We start from the raw sequence: 24,179 nt of genomic DNA, 5'->3' as shown, positions 1-24,179 counted from the left end.
TAATATTATAATCATATGCTATTATAGGAGTATATTAGGCATTCCATAATTATTGGGTTTGAAAGATTCATAATATTACTTTCATTATTACATTTGTTCTACTGTTCTTATGACTAATAATGTTTAATTTGGAAACACTTTGTCATTATTTATTTATTTCATTTGCTGGAGATCAAACCAAGGATCCTAAGACATGCTAGGCAAATGTTTTACCTCTGAACCTCAGCACCAGTCTTAAAATACTTAAGAAATGCAAACCAATATTTGGCCTGAATCAGTGCAGAGAGATTTCTGGAGTGGGGCAGAGTATACAGATTTGACATTTCTGAAGAATGAGCCACATTCCTTAAAGTCATCTGAGCCTCCAAGGAGGTTTACATTTCCCCTGACAACTTCATAGAGGAAACATACATTCCAGTCACTTTCCATTCTGGTTCTTACAGAAAGGGCATTCCACCTGGTTTTTTGTCTTGCTGATGCCACAGCTAGACTGTATCCCAAAAGAATGGTATAGAGGAAGCTGAGTATGGGCTGCTGGTATTCCAATTTTACCAGCGATGCCACTTCCACCATCTTATTCCATCATTCCATCATTATAAAAATGTTTTCTGACAGCCATGGGGCAAGAACTACATATAATCATCTTCTGTGGTCTTGTAATTTTGTACTGAATGGAGGAATGATGGTGCTCATTTGAGGATACAATTTGAAACCACAACTACACACAGAGAAAATACTTGCTTGAGAGGTTGTGTGCTGTTGCTACCATTATTGTTGGTTCAGGAGTTAACAGCACTGGGTGCTCTTGCAGAGGACCTGGGTTAAATTCCCAGCACCCACATGGTGGCTAACAACTAACCATAACTCCAATTCCAGGGGATCCGATGCCGTCTTCTGGCCTCTGTAGGCACTGCATGGAAATGGTGCACTTACATACATGCAGGCAGAACACTATACACATCAGGTAAAAAGAATAAAAATTTTTTTTTAAATCACACCTACGATTTCTAATATTCACTTCAAGTTGCTTTTATGTAATGCACTGGCAGTGTTGACTATACTGGCATTTAATTCTCCCAAGAATACCCTGCAAGAAAAATGACATTGATAGTAACAAAAATGAAGGAAATTCTGTGAAAAACAGGGCTTCAACAAAATTTAAAACAAAGAGCATTCCCCTGGACACCCTGACTGGCGAGTGGCTGGGGGGGGGAGGGGGAATGCTCATTACTCCAGAGCTGTCTGAATGCAACAGAGCTGAGGATTGTAGAACAGGTGTGTGGAGATGTTTCCATTACTCCTCAGTACACCCCCATTCCTCATGCACTGGCTACATGCTAAGTCACTCAACTACTTTCGGCCTCAGTTTCTTTTATAACAAAATAGAGATCTCCTTCCCCACCCAACCCCACTGCCAGTTGTTACTGTACATTTCAAATCCATTGAAAACTGTGAGAGGACAATGCCAATTAAAAGATAATTGCTCATTATCAAATTACTAATAAAAGTACAAATGGAACACTAATGTCTCTTTCACACGTTTATCACCTGGTACAACAGACTAACATGGTTTCAAAAATGACTCTAATTAGTTTAATTTTTAAACACCCATTAGCACGCCTAATAACATCAGCAGCCATTTGAACACTGTTGACTTCATCAAACCAAAACTAAAAGTGACTAAAGATATAGCTGAGATCTATAATCCAATGTGAAAGTCAGGTCTTCTCTCTTTAGGAACAGATTGTATTATAATAGCTTAGAAACTATTCTGAAAATCTTGCGGCACATACAGATTAAGAGTCTATAATTTAGTGAAGCTCCTGAAACTCAACCTAGAAATCCACAACAAAGCTGATGTAAGTCCCATTTGCAGACAATGGGTAAAAGATAATTTCCGGTAATTTTGGAGAAAATGAAAGGTCATGAGGGGCACAGAGGTGCTCTGGAGAGGAACTTTTCTGCTCACTTGAAGACCTGAGACCTCAGGGAAGCTGCTAGTCAAGCACAGCGAAAGCCAGGAGCCACTGCAGGTGCTCTGTCACCATCCTTCAGCAGAAGCTCCCATTCTTTCCAGTCCTGTACTCAAATGGGGTGTTCTTCCACAGAAGTCTAGAGGCATCTTAGTTTGAAACTTCTTTATCGTGCTTTTCATGGGACTTAGGATGTCAGTGTATTAATGAGACAAATCAGTCTGAGTAAGTGGATTAGAGGAAGGAGACTGACCACAGTTTCTGATGGGGTACGCTTTATCTATCTCAGTGCAAAAGTTAGCATTCAGGTGAATTCCATTTTGGCCTTGATTGAATAGGTTGAATAAGATGGTAAAGATAACCCCCAATGTTTCCTTGGGGAATTGAAACTCAACTATAAAAGTTTTAGAAAGTGTAAACATGATGGCTCAGAAACATGATAATAGTATTGTATTCCCATGTGTATATACATAAAAGTTTTCTTCAGAAGTGCTTTGCTGAGTGGCTATCAAATCAGTTTGCCAAAACATATTAACCATCTTTCCTGAGGAGTCTTTAAATTTGTATTAAAATTTTCTTCGTATTATTTTTTTATTTGTATAATGCATTTATCTTTGCATTAACAGAGATAAACTAGATGTGGCAGTATCTGGTCAGGGGAATGTGGGGAGAGGGATAGAATATTGATGCAGCAAAGGTAAAATGCATAAGAATTGTAATGAGCCAAAGTCAAAGAAAAAGCACAGCTGACACGAACATCTAAAAATGTGGCCTAATAAGCACCTGAGGACTCAGGCCACCAGATTCAATAACATAGAAAAGGAGCCGGGGGTGGGGGCCTGGAAAGGTGGCTCAGTGGTTAAGAGTACTTGCTGTTCTTGCACAGAGCCCAGGCTGGCTTCCCAGCATCCACATGTTTGTCAGCTAACATTCCTCTGTAACTCTAGTTTCAGGGGATCTGATGCCCTCTTTTGGCTTCCACAAGCATCACACCACACAGGTGCACATACATACATGTAAGCAAAACAGTCTCATATATATATACATATATATATATATAATTAAAATAAATAAATAAAAATAAAAAAGAGCTGGGAGCAAAAACATATCCATGCAAGGTGCCTTTCTCCATTTTCTGAAACTTTTTTTTAAGGATCTGAACAATCAATTCCTTCAAGAATAGTTGTCAGAATTTCTAGGACATTTACTTGGATGTGTGAACCGAAAAAGGTTAAGAACAACTGACTGAATGAATATCTAGGGCTAAGAATCTATTTTCTCTGCATTTCTTGATTTTCTAACAGAATCTTTGGTGGGGGGCACAAATCAGGAACTTGTTGAAGTCAGGAACTCTGCCTCTCCGAATCCTGCAGATATTGTTTGTGGAAGATACAGTGGGTTGACAAGGTCCATTTTGAAAGTTTATACACATTCCATTTAACATAGACTCAGAAATGCTGGGATTTGTTATAGACACAAGAATCCTCACAATAATAACTGTGGGGCTGCTTAGCTTCCTTCTCTATGTCCTTCCCAATTCTCTGGACCCTTTGGACACTTGTCTTCTGTATCCTGGTTTTCTGATCCTCAAATCCCTTTACCAAAATGTAGTTCATGACTTGGCCTCCTAGAACAACAAAACATTAGGGAAATGCCTTCTCACTTGCCACTTCGATAAACTCCACTTGCCTTTGGCCACATATGATTCCTATACCATCCCCAGGCAGTGAAGTTTGCTGTTCCAGAGCTATGAGGGAACCAGTGAAAATAGTCAGTGTTTGCAAAGTACGTGTTGCTCTTGGAAACCTACTTTGCTGTGCTTGTTACTCACTGCATGGAGTACAATGAATGTGATGATGCCTCTCTTTCTGATATAGAATAAATGGCAACAGTGTTAGCGGTATACATATGATGCCTATAACAGACACGGCACCTGTTGCTTTTGGTGTCAGAACCTCTTAGCATGATGTTTACTGTTTAACAAAGCAGTGGGTTCCCTTACTCTTTGGTTTGCAAAGCAATCTTAGTGATGTCAAGCCTGTCATTTTGGAGAAGAGAAAGATGAGAATTTTGTAACTTGTCCTGATCTTTTTTTTTTTTTTTTTTTTAAGCTTTTGCTTAGTTCTACCATTAGTATCCAAGTCCTGCGATTCCACTGGCATCACTCCACCCCACCCAGCTAGAAATGGGAGAGTTCAGCCAGCAAGTTGATACATTGTGATCACTAACCAGAATCTATATAACTGGAAGACAATGGCCTGAACCAAATAAATTCATAATTCTGTTGTTTTTAAAAAGTATAGTCACATTTTTAAGCACTCTGAAAGACCTGGAGGTTCACAACAAATTATCTGTATGTTTCTCGACATTTGACATTATAAACATAGGAAAAAAATACAATTTATGGTATTAGGATTTGGCTCTAATTTTTTAAAGAATTCTGTGTTGGTATCGGGCAGCAGGAAATCATACAAGGTGATTATATTTTGACAATTTCCTGTTATTTATTTTATAGATGTCATAACTTCATAAGAGCTGCTCATGTAGCTGTTCTAGTATGTGAAGAGTGTGTGAGTGAAATAAAATGGTGAAGAAAAACTTCATTAATGAGGATAACAGACTGCACCATATGGCTCTAAAGTCAACCAAACCTCTTCTTGGAAGACTCTCAAAGACCCTAAGAACTGGCTTAAAAAAATGAGAACATTTCTCTTCATAACATAAAAGAAAGGTTCTTGATTTTCATTATTAAATGTAAATGTATTCCATATCAGAATATACAGCATTCCAACTTCCATTTTAAAAACATGGGACAGAATTGTATCTTTTTTAACCATAAAACTCAGTTATGGAGAATGGAAGAGGTTTTAAACAAATTACTTGAAGTAGAAAATCTTAAACAACCTCTTCCACGGAAAAAGCTCTTAAACATGGTTGACAACGTGATTCTCAGGCTGCTACAAGGCACAGATACACACTAAGAATAGTATTTTCTTTGACAAAGATCACAAATAGAGATCCAACATCCTAAAACACAGGAGCCTAATTCCACATGCTGTTGTAATGAAGTCTTTTGAATTATTATAAATGCTTGAGCATTAAAAATTCATCAGCAAGGACAGAGGTGCTTTCTATTTGTGCTGTTCTGAATTTAAACACAACCCGCTAAGAATGGCTGATTGTCCAGAGGAAGCACTGCTGACAGCCATCAGCAGGTCTGTGCAAACGGTATTTGGAAAGGTAATAAGAGCTTCAGGAGTATATTTCAGCCCATATAATAAAGTAATTGTGAAAGAGTAATTGCAGTGTGCTTCCATACCATATTAGGGTAAGGAATGAGATGGTAAGAAAATATGATATCCACAGAATTAGTTTATAAGCCTGTAATGCCTGACTCACAGAATACACCAAATTTATCAGAAAAAAATTAAAATGGGCAGTGGTATTTACGTTTTGAAATCCATTATGATGAACCTGAACAAAATGAATGGTGATTATACTACCATCTTACCAATGTCCTGAACTTGTGAATGGCTTCAGATAGAAAAATGGTATTGGATAATGTTGAGCAACTGATGTTAGTCCATGAAAGCAACAGAGGAAAAACAGTACAAACCCATTGTTTATATTTGAATGGTACCTAACTCAAATTTCCAAAGATTTAAATATTTGTGTGACTAGAATTTCAATTTTTAAAAATTTATTCCTTTGGCTACTTCATAAACAATCACTATTGACTTAAGTTACCAAGTCACAGTATCCCCCAGGCTATCAGTTGCTCTCCCAGCACGACTTTCAAAAGAGCAAGGAAAGCTGGTTCTCAGGCCTCTCATCCAGACTACAGAAATGGAAAGGAGCAGAGAGAGGAAAGGCAGAAATGAACATGGGGCTATTCCACATTGAACAGTGACAGGCTTTAGGCGGAATACTGAAATTGTCTGATCCATTCTTGGTTCACTCATCTTCTTTTAATAAAGTTATTTAAATTATATCTAAGCTTATGCCTCCTTCAAATGCACAATATTTTCCTATGCTCACAATTTTAGCACAGTTCTTGGCACTTAACTCCTCAGACAAATTTTAGTGAGTAAATAACCAATACAGACATGCACATATAACTATGTTTCTGTCAATGGTAGGACACAAATACAGTGGTCCCATAAGATCTTATCATCCCATGATGCAGCTGTGTAAGTACACTCTAAGATGTTCACAGATGAAATCTCCTGACAACACATCTTTCAGAACACGCCCCATCGCTAGGTGATGAAAGCTGTTTACAAACACCATCCCACTCATGAAAAGCTGCATCCAGAGCAGCCTTGTGCCATGAGCTCCTAAACCCACAAGCATGCCCTGAAATTGGATCTAAGGGATCTCCTTTTCCCTGTCATTCATTTTTATTCCATTTTGATAGGAACTCAGAAATAAATTCCATAACCTACAACTTATACAATGAATATTCCTCCAGTCTGCCATTTCAGACAAAAGCTCAAAATATTTTAAGTGTGGTATAGGTGAAAAATCTAAAATGATCATCTACCTATAGAGAGTTTCTTCGAGGAAAAAAGTCCTTGTCATTAGGAAGGAACATTCATTAGTCATATATGCATGAAAATCTACAGAAAAAAAAAGAGGAAGGCATACTGAGGTAAAAGGAATTTTGGGAAAAAAGACTAAAATAACAACTTTGACTTAATATATGTTCTAGGCATAGGTAGACTAGTGTTTCTTGGGAAATCTTCCATGTACACACTTGAAATCCATCAATCCCACCCAGCCTACTGAGAGCTTCTGTCTTCCCAATACTGCTAGGTCCACCTAAGTGTATCCTAGTGATGAAGAGGATGGGAGAGAGTGTTTCCCAGAAACAGAGCCTCCTGTCCATGCAGAGTCTAAGGCAAGGCATCTAAGACAGTAACTCGAAGGTTCTTGAAAAAAATCTCAGGCATCTTATAAAGGACCTCAGCCAGGTGAAAGGGAGGAGTTGTGGGGTAGGAGTGGTTGTGGGAATCAATGTCTCTGCCATCTGTTAGACCACACTCTGTCCTACACAGTCCCTCTCCAAATCATCACCATAACTTTGATTTTCTTCACATTTCCCTCCCCTTCTTTGAACTTTCCATTTTCTTAGCAGTGAGGGTCTCCACTGACGCCTAACAATACAAGAGCATACTTGAGTGCCTTCATCCATCAAGCATCATCGATTTGCACTTTGTACAGGAATCTTATCCTCCCAAATCCGTATGAGCTATCTGACTTTTTCCTCCATCAAAATTTCTCTTCAAATCATAGGAGAGAATTAGTAATGGCAAGGGAAAGCATTAAGATAGGGGGAATAGTCTGCTCTCCTTGGGAAGGATAACCTAACAAAAGAGTACCACACAAGTCTTCGACTTAATTTTAAAAATAATGACAAAAGGCCATTCTGCTATCTATGCTTCTCAAACTCACATTCCTAAGAGCAAGGTGTGATGCTAAGATGGCAGAACTCAACCAGCTCTCTACAGAGAGCAGCTGACTTACTTCTGTGTAATATCAAGTACTGAATTACATTAAAATGGACATGAAAGTGTTACAGAATATAACACAACACCCAGATTTTTTTCAGTGCTGGGTCTCAAAAATACTAGACAAGTTTCCTACCTGGCTCCATACAAATACTGCCCCAAATTTCACTTATTTCTCAAAAGATGTCATTCTGAGCATTCTGAGACCTATGTGGACAAGCCAAAGCACCTGATCTTCCTCCTCCAGCCCCTCTACATCCCAATTCCCTCAGTAGAAAAGTTAGAGACTTCCCAGTAGATACTCAAAAACTGTGAGATACAAAAAGTGCTGAGAGTTCTGAACATTTTTGGACACTTTAATCTATTTCCCACATTTATATTTATCATTGTGCAAGAAATTTCAGGTAAGCCATTATTAAGAACTTCAATAAATATTGTACCATAATTAGAACTGGTTAGACATTAACTCAGCAGGTATACTATGAAGACTGGGTTCACACACCCCTGTTTGATACTAATTACCAAACTTATCAATCAAAAACATGCTCATGTACAAGACAAGGCTATGATCATTAAGAAGTTATATTTTAAAGTAAGTCTCCCTTTTGACTAAAGTATAAAACTTCCAAACTTAGTCATCTATAGCTGGAAAAGTCATAAAATATTAGATCAATGCACAATTACTCATCTTAGTGTGTAACCACTCTGGGGTAAGTAAGTCCTTTGAGTCCTTTTTTTTTTTTTTGCAATCCAAGTTGTCCTTGAACACATGATTCTCCTCCTTCAGCCTCCTCACTGCTAAGATTACAGATGTGTAACACCGTGCCATGCAGGTACATTCTTAACAGGGACAAACCTCTACCCACTGACAAGAAGCATTTTTTTTTCACTCCAACTTTCCCCAACCCATTCTGTTTAGAACAGTGTCTTCCTAACTTCCTGCTTCTGAGAGACTGGCTCATTCCAAGGAACCCTTCCTCTTTGCTGAACCCCACTGTCCTTGCAGATTTCTCAGTCCTTAACCTCCTACCAGTGGTTTAACCCAGAATATCACTTTCTTCTGCTTCTAGAACCCACACACGTCCACGCATTCTTCATCTGCAGGCTTTGACCAGACTTAGTACAGCTTTTCACTAGAGAGAAACATTTGATGTATGGACAATTAGCACTGATCCACCTCTCAGAAACCAACAATTCTGTGACTCCAACATTTTCAATTTGTCCTCGTAATGGGAAGGAACAAAAGCTATATTTAAATGTTTATGTGTAGTTTAGTTAATACACAGAACAAGTGGTACATTTTTCTCTCTCTTTCCTAACTATGACACTGTATGTTAGTAGCTCTAATATACTTTTTTTCTGTTTTGTTTAGTGTTTTGCTTGGCTTCTTTTTTTTTGAGCTTTGGTTTGTTTTGGTGAAAAGGATTGAACTAGGACTTCAGACAGGCTAAGTATTCACTCCGTCATTGAGCTACACCCCCAAGTTCCCATACTTCCTATTTTAAACTGCCTGATGCCATTTTGAAAAGTAGAAGTTTAAAAAGTAATTCAAAAGTTTAGAAATAATTTTCCTCTTTTTTTGCTGCCCAAATTTTATGGCCAACTGAAGTGCTTGCCATCGCCTCCTGGAGGCAACACAGATTCCTCCAGCCTCAGGCCACGGCTTCTCCTCCGACCGTGCGGTGTGACCTCAGGTTTCTGTTCCTTCGGCCATGTTAAGGTGACTTTTGTTCCTGTCTCCATCAGCCACATGCAGACTGGGGCCAGATCTTACTCATTCCTCAGTCTCTCTCTGCCCACTGCATACTCAGAGTAAGGCTCTGCCTCAGTAGTGATCAGTAAACACGTTTCAGTTTCTAAAAATGATTTAAGTATGGCTTATTACCAAGGCCCAAAGCTTCATAATGAGTGCATTCCAAATAAAAATGTCAGCTTAGGCTAGAATATTCTTATTTCAGCCTTTTGCAAATATTTGTATGAAGCTGCATCGAGGCTACCTGAAAATAAGAACCTATGATAGAAACCGCGCCGTGGCCTCAAGTGAGGCAGCTGAAATGGGAACTACTTTAATACTTTTACTGAAACGTTCTCTGCTTGATAAAGTTCATTACCAGAATATCATCTGAGAAGAGAAATGCACTCAGCTGAACACTTTTTTTCATTTTGTAAATAGATTTTTTTTTTCCTTGCTTGAGTTCTCAGTAGATAGTATAAAACAGTCTTCCATAACATTAGAAAAATGTCACCCCATACAAGAAGCCAAAAATTTAAAATACAACAGATTTTTCTCTGGCATTTTAAAGGCACAGTAGTGCCTTCATTTGGCCACCCTACACATAGAAGCTGAATCATCAGTGGCCATTTGGGAAGCTCTAAAATGTGTTGAGAGAACATTTTAAAACCCAGAACAAAGTTAAATCCCCTTGGAACATCCTAAGACTATAAAGCCACCATCCTTCCAACACCCCTCCCCCTTATTACCATGTTTATATTTAAAGTGGCTCAGGTACTAATCTTTTTCTCATCTAATCAAAATGACACAGAAAAGTACCTATGTGCTGAATTTATTGCCCAAGTACTAAACTTAAAAATTTGCAGATTGTGTCTTCCTTAAAAAGTTTTCTCCTGCTTTTACATTAATATAAGTTCTTGATTCATCCCGGGGGTTATTGTAGCTAAAGTTACTTTACAAAGAAACTTTTACTCCACTTTAAAGTCACATGCATATTGTGTTGAAGGCATTTCAACAATGGAAGATTTCCAGCATCACATACTGGCAAAGAAATGGTCAGAAATAAATGTTTGACCTTTTAAGTTATCAACCAAGGAGCAATTTTCCTAAATTAGCATTCATATATTTATCAATGTAATGTTTACAGTAAGCACCATTCTGCTGATTAATACAGTTGTACAATACTGAACTCAGAATGAACCCTGAAAACATAAAATTGAATGATTTTTTTAACCTTTAAAAAAAATCTCCATTTTATTTTAAAATTTTTTTTTTTTTTTTTTTTTTTTACAGAAAATCAGATCTAATTTAGCTCCGAATTCTCCATAGCTCAGAAACACATTCTTTCTTTTTCACCTTCACCCTCTACAGGGTCTTTTCTAAAGATTTGCAAGTTCTAGACAGATAGTTGACCTCAGCAATTTTCCCACTGTCTTAGGCTTTTCTTCTTCTTCCTCCCCTCCTCCTCCTCCTCCTCCTCCTCCTCCTCCTTTCTTTTCAAAGTGCTTTTGGGGAGGGCTAGTGGAGGAGTAAAACGATGAACACACTTGGTATAGCAAGTGCCGTAAGAAAAATATGTTCTGGCAGACTTTTCCCAACTTGTATCTGAAAAGAATTTACATCATCCAAGTATATTATAAGTGCAGAGGGTAAAAGAAAGAAATCTCTAAATAGATTTTTGTTCCACTTTCAAACTCTGAAGCTAAGAGAACACCAGTGTTTCACTTCAGAAATGAATAACGCATGATTTTAGTACACACACACCTTTCTCTTTTTGGAAAATTGCACATGAAAGAGCATTTTTTGGCACGGCTGACCTGCAGAGATATGGAGCTAAGCACAGTCATGAATTCACTCGCTCTGATATGCACACATGATACGCAATTAAAATCTCCATTCACATTCCTGCCGGGTTGTCAATCATGAGGAAAGCCTTTTTGACAACATTCAGCGAAGCGTACCAACTAACCGCTCCACAGGAACTTAAACAGTAACAGCTTTTCTTACTGGGAAGAATGAATTTCTTGCCACGATTGGGTTCTGTGTCTAAGAAATCATTAGGTTCTGAAGGGTAGAGTCTTTCATTAAAAATGAAAATGTCAACAAGATTTTGTCTGGCAAGCTATGTGATGTCATATCGAGAAAATAGAAGATATGCCAAAGAATCTACGCTTTGCAACTGGGGGATCTTTGAAACTTTTTTTCTTGTTTCAAACAATGAACAATGATCTTTGCAAAGCAGGCTGCTGGAGAAGCATGTTATTTCTACTTCATTCTGAAGTAGGTGCACTTGGATTTTAAAACTTCAAAATAGATCAAGTATAACAAGAAAACTGACTGACCAGTTTCTCAACCAATGGGAAAGTGACTTTTTTAATCAGGAGAAGAATATGTATCAGGTGAGAAATATGGCATGCATCAAACCTTTCAATTTATGGAGCTCTATAGAAAATGTTATGCACATAAATTCTTTCCAGATGAACCCAGAAGGCACTCTCCTCATATGTTAGTTCCTGTTGAACATCTAATCAAAGATTGTGCCCTTTCTAATAGCGAGTATTAGTGTGCTTTAGAGCCATAAATCCATAAACCAGGCACAGGAAAACTGAATGCAGGATGCTTCTTAATCTGCTACTATGTCTGTTTTGAGCAACTAACCTTGGATTACAAATTTGAAACAAGTTAATGCTATCAGATGTTGAAATACTTTTCTTTTTACTTATCAGGCTCTGTAACTGAGAGAGAGGCTGCATCCTGACCATTAAGTCATGACAAATCGCCTTGTTAATGAACGTTACACACTGAAAGTGCCATAACTGATTAAAGTACAATTTCCCACTGAGAGAGAGAGAGAGAGAGAGAGAGAGAGAGAGAGAGAGAGAGAAATTGGGGACTCCAGCAGTGGGTGACTCTGATATTCTGCCAACAGGCCTTGGGGGCACAGTACAATGTTTAGAAAAACACTCCACATTCCATAGGAACATATTCTGAACGCCTGTGTGTGTATACAACAGGTTTTTTAAACAGCTTAGGTTAGCGCTGATGAGCCATGGAAAATAGATGTGTCTTAACTATTTGGCCTCCTTGCAAATATATGTCGAATAATATGTTGTGATGTGGGTCTCTCTCTCTCTCTCTCTCTCTCTCTCTCTCTCTCTCTCTCTCGCCTTACCCCACCCCCCAAAACATTGCGTGTGCTTTGCATTTCACATAAAATCTTTCTTTTGTCAGTTCCTTTGTTGGTGCAAAATTGGCAGCAGTTCAAATTCAAAGAACTCCTATTCATTTACTGACCAATGTCATTGTAGTTCACATCAGCCAGGGAGCTAAGCTCTAAAAACATAAAGGACTTGCTTCACCACTGACGAATAATGTGTACATTTTTACAGAGCTTAAACCTTAATGCTTTCCCTGAAACTAACAATACAGTATATCTTATCATTCCTTTTTCACAAGCAGGCAGCTGCTGAAACGCTTGCCACTTCAAAATATCAATTGCTTGCCAGAGTTGTCCTCAACACACCCTGTCAAACTCGTGTGCACTGTGCAATGAAAATGGTGCAGGGCTGAAAGCTAGAAATTGTGTCAAATTCTGCTGTAAGGGTATGATGTGCAAAGAACAATGTGTGACAACCGTAGAGACTACAAACAATGGCACCGAGCCAGGGACTTCAGAGATCACAACTGCGCCTGTACATATTTGATTGTAGGCATTATATATCTAAAGCATGACAAATGCACCATTGTACACTGAGTGCTGCCCCCACTGAGGCTCCTCCCACTAGCCCTCTTGATGATGGGAACACAGTTGACTTTCATTTTTTTCTCCTCTGAAAACATTTAAGGTTCCCAAGTCCTAGGGGAAACACAGAGACACATGCACATACAGAGACACGCACACCCATGGTTATCAAAACTAGTAACAGAAAACATAAGAAAATATTACAAGATGAGAAAATGAGATCTTATTCATTCAACATTTGCCTTTTCTTGAAGGGCATAAAAACAAGGATTATCTTAGATAAACATTAACAGAGGGTCGGAAGACAACTAGACTATCACCATGCCTATAAACTGTTGTCTAAGTTTAATGCAGATAAATGCTGGCTTATCGATTTGTGTGATTTTCCAGCAAAATGGAAATCTCACGTGAATATGTTCTTTGTGTCTAGAAGATATGGCTTAGGAAGCTTTAACTATTATTGCTTTTCTAGGCCAAAAGAACAATCAAGAAAACAATCTTTCACTGCTGTATCGGTCTATATACTAACATTATTTCTATTTCTATTTTAAATACACCTTCCCCTTGCCTGAGTCGCTCTGTGTACATGAGATGATTATGGTTACTGAAAAGCTGTTTTAGTCCCCAAGATCTCCTTAAATAACACATACGACTTGAAACTCTTCTCACTTCGGTGTGAGAATTATAAAAGGACTCATGGTTATAACAATCTGACACTAATGCAGTCAATGACTGTGGAAAGGGAAACATGTTTATGGCAGAAGATTAGCATGAATACATATTACACTTCTACAACCTAGCTTGGGTTATGAAACCTTTATCACTCAAGTAGCTTGGAATGGAGTTCACTGTCTGGAGGCTACGGAAAATGAACAGATACACTATGAAGGTGTTAATAAATATTTTGGAAAGAGTCTAGGTGGTTTAGGTGCTTAGGGGTGCTGACCTTTGCTGTGTTGATTAGTGGGACAATGATGCATTATTAACAGGCAGCAGCTGTACCTGAACTGCTGCCATGGATATAATAGCCTTTTATAGCCATCAGGGGAGTGAGGTAGGAGGCCTTTATTAACCACCAGACATGATTAGCACATTATGTGAACTTTAACAGGCAAATTATCTCTTATTGAAATATAATGTTGGTTATAACTAATTGTAAACATGATTTTCCAAAGTTCTCAGTGAAATACTCCAACGTCTAAGTAGCATTTGGCTCAATTATCGGCTGGTAATGGATGAGGAAAATGTGTTCCACTGTGGGATTGGACACACTTCCCAAAAGGCAGAGTGGGCCACACAAGTCTGACTTGAAAATTCTCCAGTATCAGAGGGGCAGTGATATTACCAGGCATGCAAACTTTCTTTCCCTAATTAAGTAAAACTGTTCACATGAACTAGAAAAACTATGTTGGTTTTTTTTTTCTCTTCTTTTTATTACTTTAAGCAGTTCTTAAAAGATTAGTTTTGCAGTAAATTTCTGAGAGTTACCTTGAAAAATAACAGCGTAATTTATTTCAAAAGCTTAATTTTGGGTGAGGAAAGATTATCCCATTAGCCTTAGTAACCGAACATAGCTCTGAGAGTCCATTATGAGCAGTCTTTTATGCCCGAGCAGAAAGTCATTAACATAAAATAAATCATTAGCTTTGATATTACGCTTTTACTATCTGCAGGTTTCTATGATTAATGTTCATGACTGCATCTGCCAAATGATAAAATACACTTTTGCTGAAAGGTTATCTTGCTTCTTTATTATTAACATTCCTCTTTATACAATTGTTACTGGCATTTTAGGTGAAGGGTACTAGCTTCAAAAAAAGCTGGTATTTACCATGCTGCAAAGATACTCATGCATGCAACACTTTTCTCATCATTCTTTAAAGTAACCATTTCATTGAATTAAAAGACTTAAGGAAATGGGGGAATCCGCAGATATTCTTTTAACATAATTGCAATTTCTGTAGACCCAGTTCATCCGTTTGTTAATTAATCTATTGCAAATCTCCGAGCCATACATCAGAGGGAGGGACAGAGAGGAAAACTTGCTTTCCTGAAGTCTGGAACTTTTCTCTTGAGAAGTTTTTTTGAACTTTTAATTTCTGGAAGTTCAGGGAACTGTCCCCATCAAAAGCATGTCTCTCATTAGGTGCAAGGCCTCTGAATGTGAGAAAGAAAAAGCGGTCTCCCTTGGGGGGATTATCAACATCTTCCTCAATTTGTCTTTGACCCTCCAGAAATCTTATCTTGTTCATTCACTTCCAGAAAGAATCACTGGTCTGCAACTTTTGAGAATACTTCCTTTCCATTAGGGTGGTAGAAATAGAAATGAGCTGAGCACAGGGTCCTTCTACAGCCTCCTGTTTTCTGCTGTTGAATACTTTCACCAAATGACATCAAAATCATCTATTTTTACTGGTTTCTTAATTTAAATAAAACTCCATGCACTCCAGTACACACTCTTTTCTCTCCTGGATACATAGAAGCCTGTGACATGAGAGTTTAGCGTCAGGACTTTAACCAGCCTGAGAGCAAAGTCAGGCTTCTCCAGAAGATGAACAGCAGAGCAGAAGGGAATCACACTCCCTCATTGTCAGGCTTATTTTACCCAGGAGTAAGTGAACACAGCCTTGAGAGTTTTCATCTCAAGCTGTCAACAAAATGAAGTCTTTTTTGAGAAAGGCCTGGGGTTTTCCTCAGAAAGACCTAGATCTCTAGTCTATTAGGTGATAGTATGTCCAATTAAAACCCTACCATTCAAAAGCATCTTTCCCCTTGAAATACCGTTAAGTTTCTTAAAAGGGAGTAGTCATTGGGGATTCCAAGTAGCTGTGATGATTTCCTTTAATTGCTATTCTTGTGCACATTGATTGATAGAGTCTGCCACTGAGGATAATCTCACACATTTATGGACAGAAATAGATCAAGGACCATGAGATACACAGAAGCACACTCACAAACCCAAACATTCATATGCATAGAATACAGGTTTGTATGTGTGTTCATCCACATTTCCCATGCAAGGAAGAAAACCTTACCAATGGCACCCAAGCCCTCAGTCAAAGGGCATTTTATGCAGAGCTGGTTTTGTCACTACTGTAGATCATGTGGTTGCTCAAAATATATGTTATTTCCTTGCCCATTGGCAAAGTTTCTTATCGGCCAACTATGCCTTCATTTCATTAGGAATCTCTTCAAGATCACTTCATAAAAGACCATAATAAACCCTGGGCTAATGAAGAATCACTTAAAACTTACAGGTGAAACATGGAAAAAAGGAAAATTGTTCATAGGGTCACAGGTGTCACGACATTTGGTACTGTAAAGACATGTCAGTGATGGTTTTTCTGAGTAAAATGGAAACCAAAGATTGCTTTTAAAAGTTAGCGTCAAACTTTTTCACCAAGTTAGGCAAACTTGTCAGAGATTAAAGAGGTCTAGGAAAATATTGCCAACTCTTGTCTTGAAAGGACATACAGCCTCTTCGGGCAGGAGCCTCCTCCTGCTTCTCTGCCACACTTCATCGTCCAAGTACATAGCAAAATACTGTAGCAGGAGCCGTGGTGGAATCAGAAGGCACTCATCCTGGGTAACGTGGATTCCACATCTCCAAGTAGGATGGAAGAACTGCTCTAATTAACAGTCTGTTGGCACTTCCATTATAAACCACACTTTTAAGTCTACAACCCAACTGTTTTTAATGAGAAATTGCTCTTCGGGATAATACTTGGCATAGAGGGTTTAAAACAAAAAATTCTCAAATTCATTAGGGCAGATGTAAGCTGCAGCATTTTGACACTCCAGGCTCCTAGAGGACAGTCCATTAACACAAATCACTATCAGCAAAGGCAGACCATTGATTCTGAAAAGCACACATTCAGAAAAGACCAACTGAAAATATATCAACAACCCCAAAGTGGAAGTCAATGAAAGGAAAACCATGGTACATTTAGAACTGGCAAATTAAACATTCAATTTAAATAAACAAGAGCTGTATCTAGGTGCTTCAAATGAAAGCTTCTTACAAGCAAGGACTACAGTGAGGCTGGGGGACAGATGGGGGTCACAGTATTGTATGGCTATGATGGAATGCAGTTGAGTTTTCTCCTAAATATCTAGACGTTAGAATTTGGTTACATATGTTCTGTTCTAAGCAATGCTTGGTAATATTTTTAAGATACAGTTATTAATGGTGTTTCAGCCACTCATGATATTACAGTTCACTTTTACTGAGAATAAAATGTAGCACCCTACCTTATGAACTTCCTGGAAATACTTAAGACTCGCATTCAGATAGTTAAAATACAGGGTGGTCATATGTCCTAAATGTGACGTGATTGGTTCAATAAACCCTACATGGTCAACTTTTCCCATTTTAGCTACCTATACGCCTGTTCCCATGGGAACATGTGAGCATGCTAAGCCTTCTCTCTCTGGAAGTGTGAGCCACTTAATTTTACTGTGTGCCAACTGAGGACTGTAGTCTCATCTTCATACTGCTCTGGAGTCAAGCTGAAGCTGTCTTACTAAGGAAGGACTTCATGGCATTCATCTCTGACTCTAAACATATTGAGTAGAAAGAGGAAGAATATGGTGGTCTCAGCTACTGTTCCTCTTTAGCACCACATCAAATTTTCTTAGCCTATCGCTGTATGACTATGAGATTGAGTCAAGTGGGGGATGGGAAAGGGCAACAACATAATTCAGGATTTTAAAAGATGGGTATGGGCCTCAGAGTTCCAACCAGGCACAAAATAGAACCAGAATCCTGGAGGAAGAATGGATGGGATGACATGATTATGATGGTGATGGTGTGACCAGGAATGGAAACAAAGCAGCCAGATCAAGTCAAAGGCTTACAAGCAGGAGGACAGCCGGGAGTGGAGAGCACAGCCCTCCTGGTCTCAGATGAAAAATGTGAAGGACAGTAGCTAGACCAGGCTTGTCCCAGGAGTAAAGGGCAGGGGGGAGGGGCTGTTGGTCAGGAACTGAGAAACCAGGACACCTAGACAGACTTGCTGCTAAGGCTGAGTGAGGTCGGGAAAGGAAGATGGCCACTACTTAGAAATATCGACAAGGTCTTTTCAACTTTCTAGTTGGTGGCCTAGTAAAAGTTTAACAAGAGTTAGAACATATCTGCTATACCTAAAGAAGACTATCCCCCACCTCCAGATTTTCGGGTTATTCGTCCTGAACTGAACCCTTCACAAAACACAAAATAATGTGGAAGGATCACTATAAGCAGTCCCCACACCAACACTGGAAACCAAGTCCCATGGTACCGAAGAAGCCACCGTCACACTTTTATTTCCCTGCTTTCTCCAATTTCTCATTCTTTACTGCTTTCTTTTTCTTAATCCTTTTGCAAGCACACCATTTAAGGAAACTGTAAACCCTATACTATACATTCAATTACACATTAAATATGACTTTAGATTTTATACTTAAGCAAAATACAAAGTCTCCCTAATATTATCATCCAGTAACTTTAAAAATGTACAATAAATTGTCAGAATACTAAAATACAAATGCTGTGTTAAAAGTAACATAAGATCTCTGTAGACTTCATAACTAAAGCTTTGGCACAGACATTTTTTAACTTATTTTGTTTAATTATTTATTTAATAACCACATGATTAGAAGAAGCATTTCATTACAGCCTTAGTGAATTCAGTAACAATTTCCAGAGCAAAGATACATCACACAGACATTTAAAAACTAGAATTGATGGCACTAAAATATCCCACAGTCAAGACAGCAACATTTGAAGTTTTGTAGGATATCAGATTTAGTGCCCCAAATTCTTGGTTTATACTTTCTCCCCAAAAATTTGGCAACTTGTGGAAGGTACCAGGCCATATAATGCCCAAGGGGTCTTTAATTACACAAGTGACATATAGACTATCAACTATGGATTTTCTGAAGTTCTACAAGTTACAGAGTTGGACAAGAGCTAATCAAGCAAGATGTTCTATATCCCCCTGCCTCTGCCTCTTCAGGATATCCAACCAGCATGCACCACCGCTACCGGCTAATCAAGCAAGGTGTTTTAAATTGCCTATAACCCTCACCTTCCTCCCCACTTCCTCCTCCTCCTCCTCTTTCCTCTTACAACTATTAATTAAAATAGGCACAATAGCTCCATGTTAATGTGAAAATCCTGTATTTTAAGTGTGATGAGTTTGCTACATTTAAGTACAGTGCATGATATACTATAAAAAGGAAAATAAGCTCAAAGAAGCTTTCATGGTGAGTATAATGAATCATGTTTACTCAAAAGTTACCACAGGTGCAACATTTGTCCTGGCATTTTCCCAGCCAACTCATGACCAGTGGTCCTTCTTCCTGCAGCTACATGGAGTGTCTACTGTCCATTGTCATGGCAGTACAAAATCCCAGCATTCCACATGGCCACTCCTCCTTACTTTGTATGTAACTAGTATTAAAGCCTGAGTTTGTGTGTAGGACTTACTAGAAGATTCAGACATGATCCCATAAAAGCAACTGCTGAGAACAGTAAAGCCCATTATTCCCCTCCCACTGTTGGCCAGGGTCAGCATCCCTGTCATTAACCATGTCATAACATAATTGTATTAGTAGTCCTTATGTGGGCAGATACTGAGCAATAACTGAACGCATCACATCATTGTAAAAATGAAAAAGTGCTGTGTCTCTGTCCTATTTTAGCATAAAATCAGTGAAAACCATCTTTAGAAATGACACTGCATTACGAAAATGAAAGCAGCTGTTATTAGTCTGTAGGTATATGTTTAAACTGATGATTTGACATCTTCAACTAGAACAAAAAAATAGGACTATATTTTGCTACTGAACTCCAGTTGAGAACTCATTTAATCCTATTTCTTTGGGTAACATTCAGTTCAATTAAGGAATATATTGTTACTTAAAATAGACTAATTAGATGAAATTCCACTCCGGTACCCATCTTTCAAGTCTGCAATAGAAACTGTGCTTTCAGTTACAAGAAGTGAGCACTGTTCCCTCCAGTCTGCATGTTTCTGGCCAGTCTCTGGGCTCCATTGCTCTTTCAAAAAGTGACCTACATAAAGCCAGCACTATGCCACCAGTTGTGGTGGTTTGTATACAGGAAGGGATGCCTTCCACACTTGCCATAATTGACATCAGTCACATCGATCCCCCAATAGACTACGTGAAAATGAAGGTCAGTTTCACCATGATGTATTCATAATGTGCAGTGCTCTTACAATAGAGCACTGGGCTAAACTGTCTCCAAATGTGCCTCCTACAGAGTTTATTGACTGAAAAATCCAGGGAGTGTTTTGGCAATGGACAGAGCAGCAGGGCTGGGAAGTCCTCAGAGTAAAACAACCACATTTCCATTCAGAAAAATTCAGAAAGAGGATATTCATTTTTCTCAATTAGGCACTCTTCTGATGTTGAAAAGTATCATAGGAAAACTATATTTACTGTTGTAACACACTAAAACACAGAAAGGTACTAGTTCTACTGGGATTTAGCATACCAACCTTACATAGTAAAGTGCTGACAGGTTAAAATAAAGATAATTAGTAATTTATGATCTTATCACCCTAGTAAAAACAAATAACTTGACAAAGTGACCATTGTTTCCAATAAACTACACATTCATTACAGCTCAGATGACAAGGGTTACTTTACAGTCTTGTCTGTATTAGTAAGTCTGATCCAACTTGGGTTTGGCTAAATATAGATACAGATTTCTTCACCTTTTTCAAAGTTCTGCCTTTCTTCCACATCTCGGCGCATCACTTAAGACACTGTAACAAGGAGTACTAGCTGACTAAACCCTTAAACCCTAAGTAACAGAAACAGTGGAATTGGGCAGGAATTTTATACCCATGCAAATCACGATGGAGTAGGAAACACAAGTGCCTGGGCTTTGTGGGGCCTTGAAACCCTCTCAGTATATTTAATACAATCAAAGTTCAGGGACAAATATATTTGATAGACTGCTACTCAGGGCTGGGCAGGAGAAAAGTCTCTGGAGAAATATCTCCTTGAGATCTTTCCCTACTAGCAGAAACAAGAAAAAAATGACTTTGCATTTTTAAAAATCCATTATTCCCTGGATAAGTTAAATAGAAGACTTGCAACTAGTCTATAGAAAGGACAGCTAATTTGCATTTAAAAAGAACAGTTTGCTTCTTATACACAGTGTGACTTAAAAAGAACTTCAATGAGCAAGTAAAGAAATAGTGAAGACTTTCAAAATTAATTTATTCAATTCACAGCACAACCCACTAAAATTATTTAAGGCACTTAATTGGAAAATGATTTAATATATTGAAGTAATTCCTGATTTTCCAAAGCATTTAACTTTTAAATTAAATCTGACCCTACTATCACATGAAAGAGAAGTGAAATGTGTATTCAAGTCATTACCTTCTTTTTGAAGCCTAAAATCACTGATAAATTTAATAAGACTTGTCCAGTTTCATCGCCAACATAGTTCTGATGTTTTAGTTCCGGTAACAACTATGGAACAGATTTTTAATCTCCAAAACAGAGATGATATTTTTAAAAAATTAACAGTATTCTTGTTTTAGCAAAATTAAAAGTGATAAACACACAATCTTGCGTTTTAAAATCAGACGTATTTTTATTTTAGACTACAAGAATGTTAACAGCAAATAATGAAACTTCATCGCACAAACTCTTTCGTGCCTGCTAAAGTTTCCAGCACCTTTCAACCTGCCCCTGGCAAAGGGCTCCTGGTATGAGGGAGTCTTTCTGGTTTTGCTCTCTTCTCTAACTCCTAACCTCATCCTCACACATTGCAGGCCTTTCAGTGAATCTTACAGTGGACATGGCACCCACTTGTTTCTCCACGGGGTGATGTCTGAGGTTCACGTAACTCACAGCTCTCTCTCTCTCTCTCTCTCTCTCTCTCTCTCTCTCTCTCTCTCTCCTCTCTCTCGTGTGTGTACGCGTGCGCGCGCGCGCGCGTGCGTCCGTGTGTCCCTATTGACCAAGACTTGGAGCTATGAGTTTGTCGCGTGGTAGGGAGTCCAGGGTCCCAGGGTGCAACCCGTTAAACATCTATGCATCACGTTTAAAAGCTATTTGGTGATGACTCCCCACAACACAAACGTTAAGAGTTCCAACCATTTTCCCCCGTGGAATTCTCCGACGGGTCGGCGTGAAGTGTTCGCAGGGACTGAAAGAATCCGGTGGGTTTATCATCAAGCTAAAACTGGGCGTCTAGAAGGCCCGCCACGCGTTTCAGAGACTCTCCCTGCCAACCTCAATCCAGCCCGGACTGCTTAGACCCGTCCAGCAAGCCGGCGGCGAGGACAGCCGTGGCCTGCGGCTGCTCCTGGTAACAGATCCCTGTATGTCCTCTGGCTCTGGGACTTGCGTGCTAGAAACCAGGAGAGTCACACCTTCCCTGGGAACCCGCGACTGTCCTACCCATGGGCCGAGCTCAGCTCCGGAGCAGCTCCGGCAGGCGCCCCCATTTCGGGTCAGCATCATGGAACGCCTTGCCCCGCGCCCGGTGACCCTGGCAGCCCTGGTCACAGGCTTTGATCTAGCCCCGCCAGGGACCCTGCCTCTGCCTGGTGTTGCGTGCCACAGCTTTGCACTTGAACGCGACGCTCTAGCCTGGTTTTCAACAAACTTGCAATTTCCACGCACCCCAAACCGGAGCTGTCCCCCTAAATCATGACCCTAATAGCCCACTACGCCCTGGGCCACCCGGGTCAGCGTCGGAACTCCGGGCTCTGCCTCCCGAACAGGTCAGGGAAAACAAAAGAGTTGTGGAATAATTTTCACGGTGGGGGACCCGGGTGCCTCCGGGGTCCTGGTACCCCGACTCCCGGCTGCTTCCCCTGGCAACTAATCCCGAGTAAGGAAGCGATGGCACAAGTCCCCGCCGCCCGAGAGGAGGGAGAAGGAACTAGGAAATAAACTGAATTCTGACTCTGCCTCAGTTCCCGGACCCCAGACACACCCCCAAAGTATTCCGTGGCTTCTCTCTCTTTTTTTTAACCGCCGCCAGCAAACCTAGGCAGGGATCCTTAGTCCGAACCGCAGGAAGGAAGGAATGCGAGCAAAGCGTGTCACTTTCCGCACAATCGCGGTGTTTGGCAGACCCCCGGAGCCGCTGCGGTGACTCCCCCGCGAGCGCACTGAGCGCTGCCGCGGACCCAGCGCGCCCGGGACCCGCGTCCTGCAGCCGCCGGTCCCCAGCGCGGCCCGGCCGCCCCCCTCCCGGGATGCCGCCGCCGGAGTACCGAGCAAACAAAAGCAGAGCGTTCACCTTGTTGCAATAGTAGGGGTCCAGGCAGGGAGAAGGTCCCAGACAGGGAGCGTCGGGCGCAGCGGCGGGCTGGGCTGGAGGTGGATAAAATCTTACGTCCATTTCACTCTCACATCAAGCAACTCCTTTTCTTTCCCTTTCCGAAAAAAAAAGTGCTCAGCAAAAACAAGCTTAGAAGGAGCAGAGAGAGGTGTCTGGGCTGAGGAGTAAAAGAAACACCTTCCTTCCCTCACATCCGTTTGTGGTTTGTTTAAGAAGAGGAAAAAAAAGAAAGAAAAAGAAAAAAAAAAAAAAAGAGGGGGGAAAGCGCTCAACTCTCCCCACGCCGCGGCGCGCACCCGCGGGCCGAGCGCAGCCTGCTCCGCTCCCCGTGCCGCCCGCAGGTAACTTCAGGCGCCGGGGGCCCCCTCCCGCCCCATCCCCGCCTCCCGCGCCCCTCGCCGCCCGGCAGTGGCGCTCGGGCTCGAGGTACTGGGCGTTTTATTGGAGACTCTGACTTGCTCTGCTTTGAGTTTTTCTCCACGTTAGAGGCCTGGGGTGGGGGAGTGAGGAGACCGGGAAGAAGAGCGGGTGGAGGGGACCAGCGCCCCGGGTCTGGAGGGGTACTGATCGCGGGGGGAACGCTGGCAGCCTGCACCCCAGTGGCTGTGGCCGTGGGGAGGCGGAGTGGGCGAGAGAGCCGCGGAGGAGCGGAGCGCGGCCGGCCGGGCAGGGGCTGCGGGACCCCGGGGAGCCTCGGCGGTGCCCTGGTCAGCCTCCCGGGGCGGGTACGTGGAGGTGGGTGAACGCACACAAAGGGGCTGGCGCGCGGAGCAGCGGAGGCCCGGGGCACCGCGGGGAATGCGCGGCAAGGGGGCGCTGTGGCGCACCCCGCCCGGCGGCCCCGCGCCCCGCCCCCGGCCCCACCCATCTCCCAGCGCCCCCACCTCGCACCCCTCCTCCC

The 24,179-nt window shown here is 40.7% G+C and overlaps 1 protein-coding gene across 1 annotated transcript in view; it reads right to left on the bottom strand.

Moving 5' to 3' along the window:
- The window catches only part of Tox (thymocyte selection associated high mobility group box), a 311,520-nt gene extending 287,894 nt beyond the window's left edge, over positions 1-23,626 (bottom strand). The window contains exon 1 of the mRNA XM_008832094.3: positions 23,237-23,626. Coding sequence (XP_008830316.1) covers positions 23,237-23,338 — 102 coding nt within the window. The 5' untranslated portion in view covers positions 23,339-23,626. The remainder of the gene's footprint in view (positions 1-23,236) is intronic.
- Positions 23,627-24,179: the final 553 nt, after the last annotated feature.

The sequence above is a fragment of the Nannospalax galili genome, unplaced genomic scaffold, assembly GCF_000622305.1.
Source record: "Nannospalax galili isolate Female #2095 unplaced genomic scaffold, S.galili_v1.0 scaffold796, whole genome shotgun sequence".
Classification (NCBI taxonomy): domain Eukaryota; kingdom Metazoa; phylum Chordata; class Mammalia; order Rodentia; family Spalacidae; genus Nannospalax; species Nannospalax galili.
The sequence above is the reverse complement of the archived record's forward strand: the minus strand, read 5'-3'. Positions and strand labels throughout refer to the sequence as shown.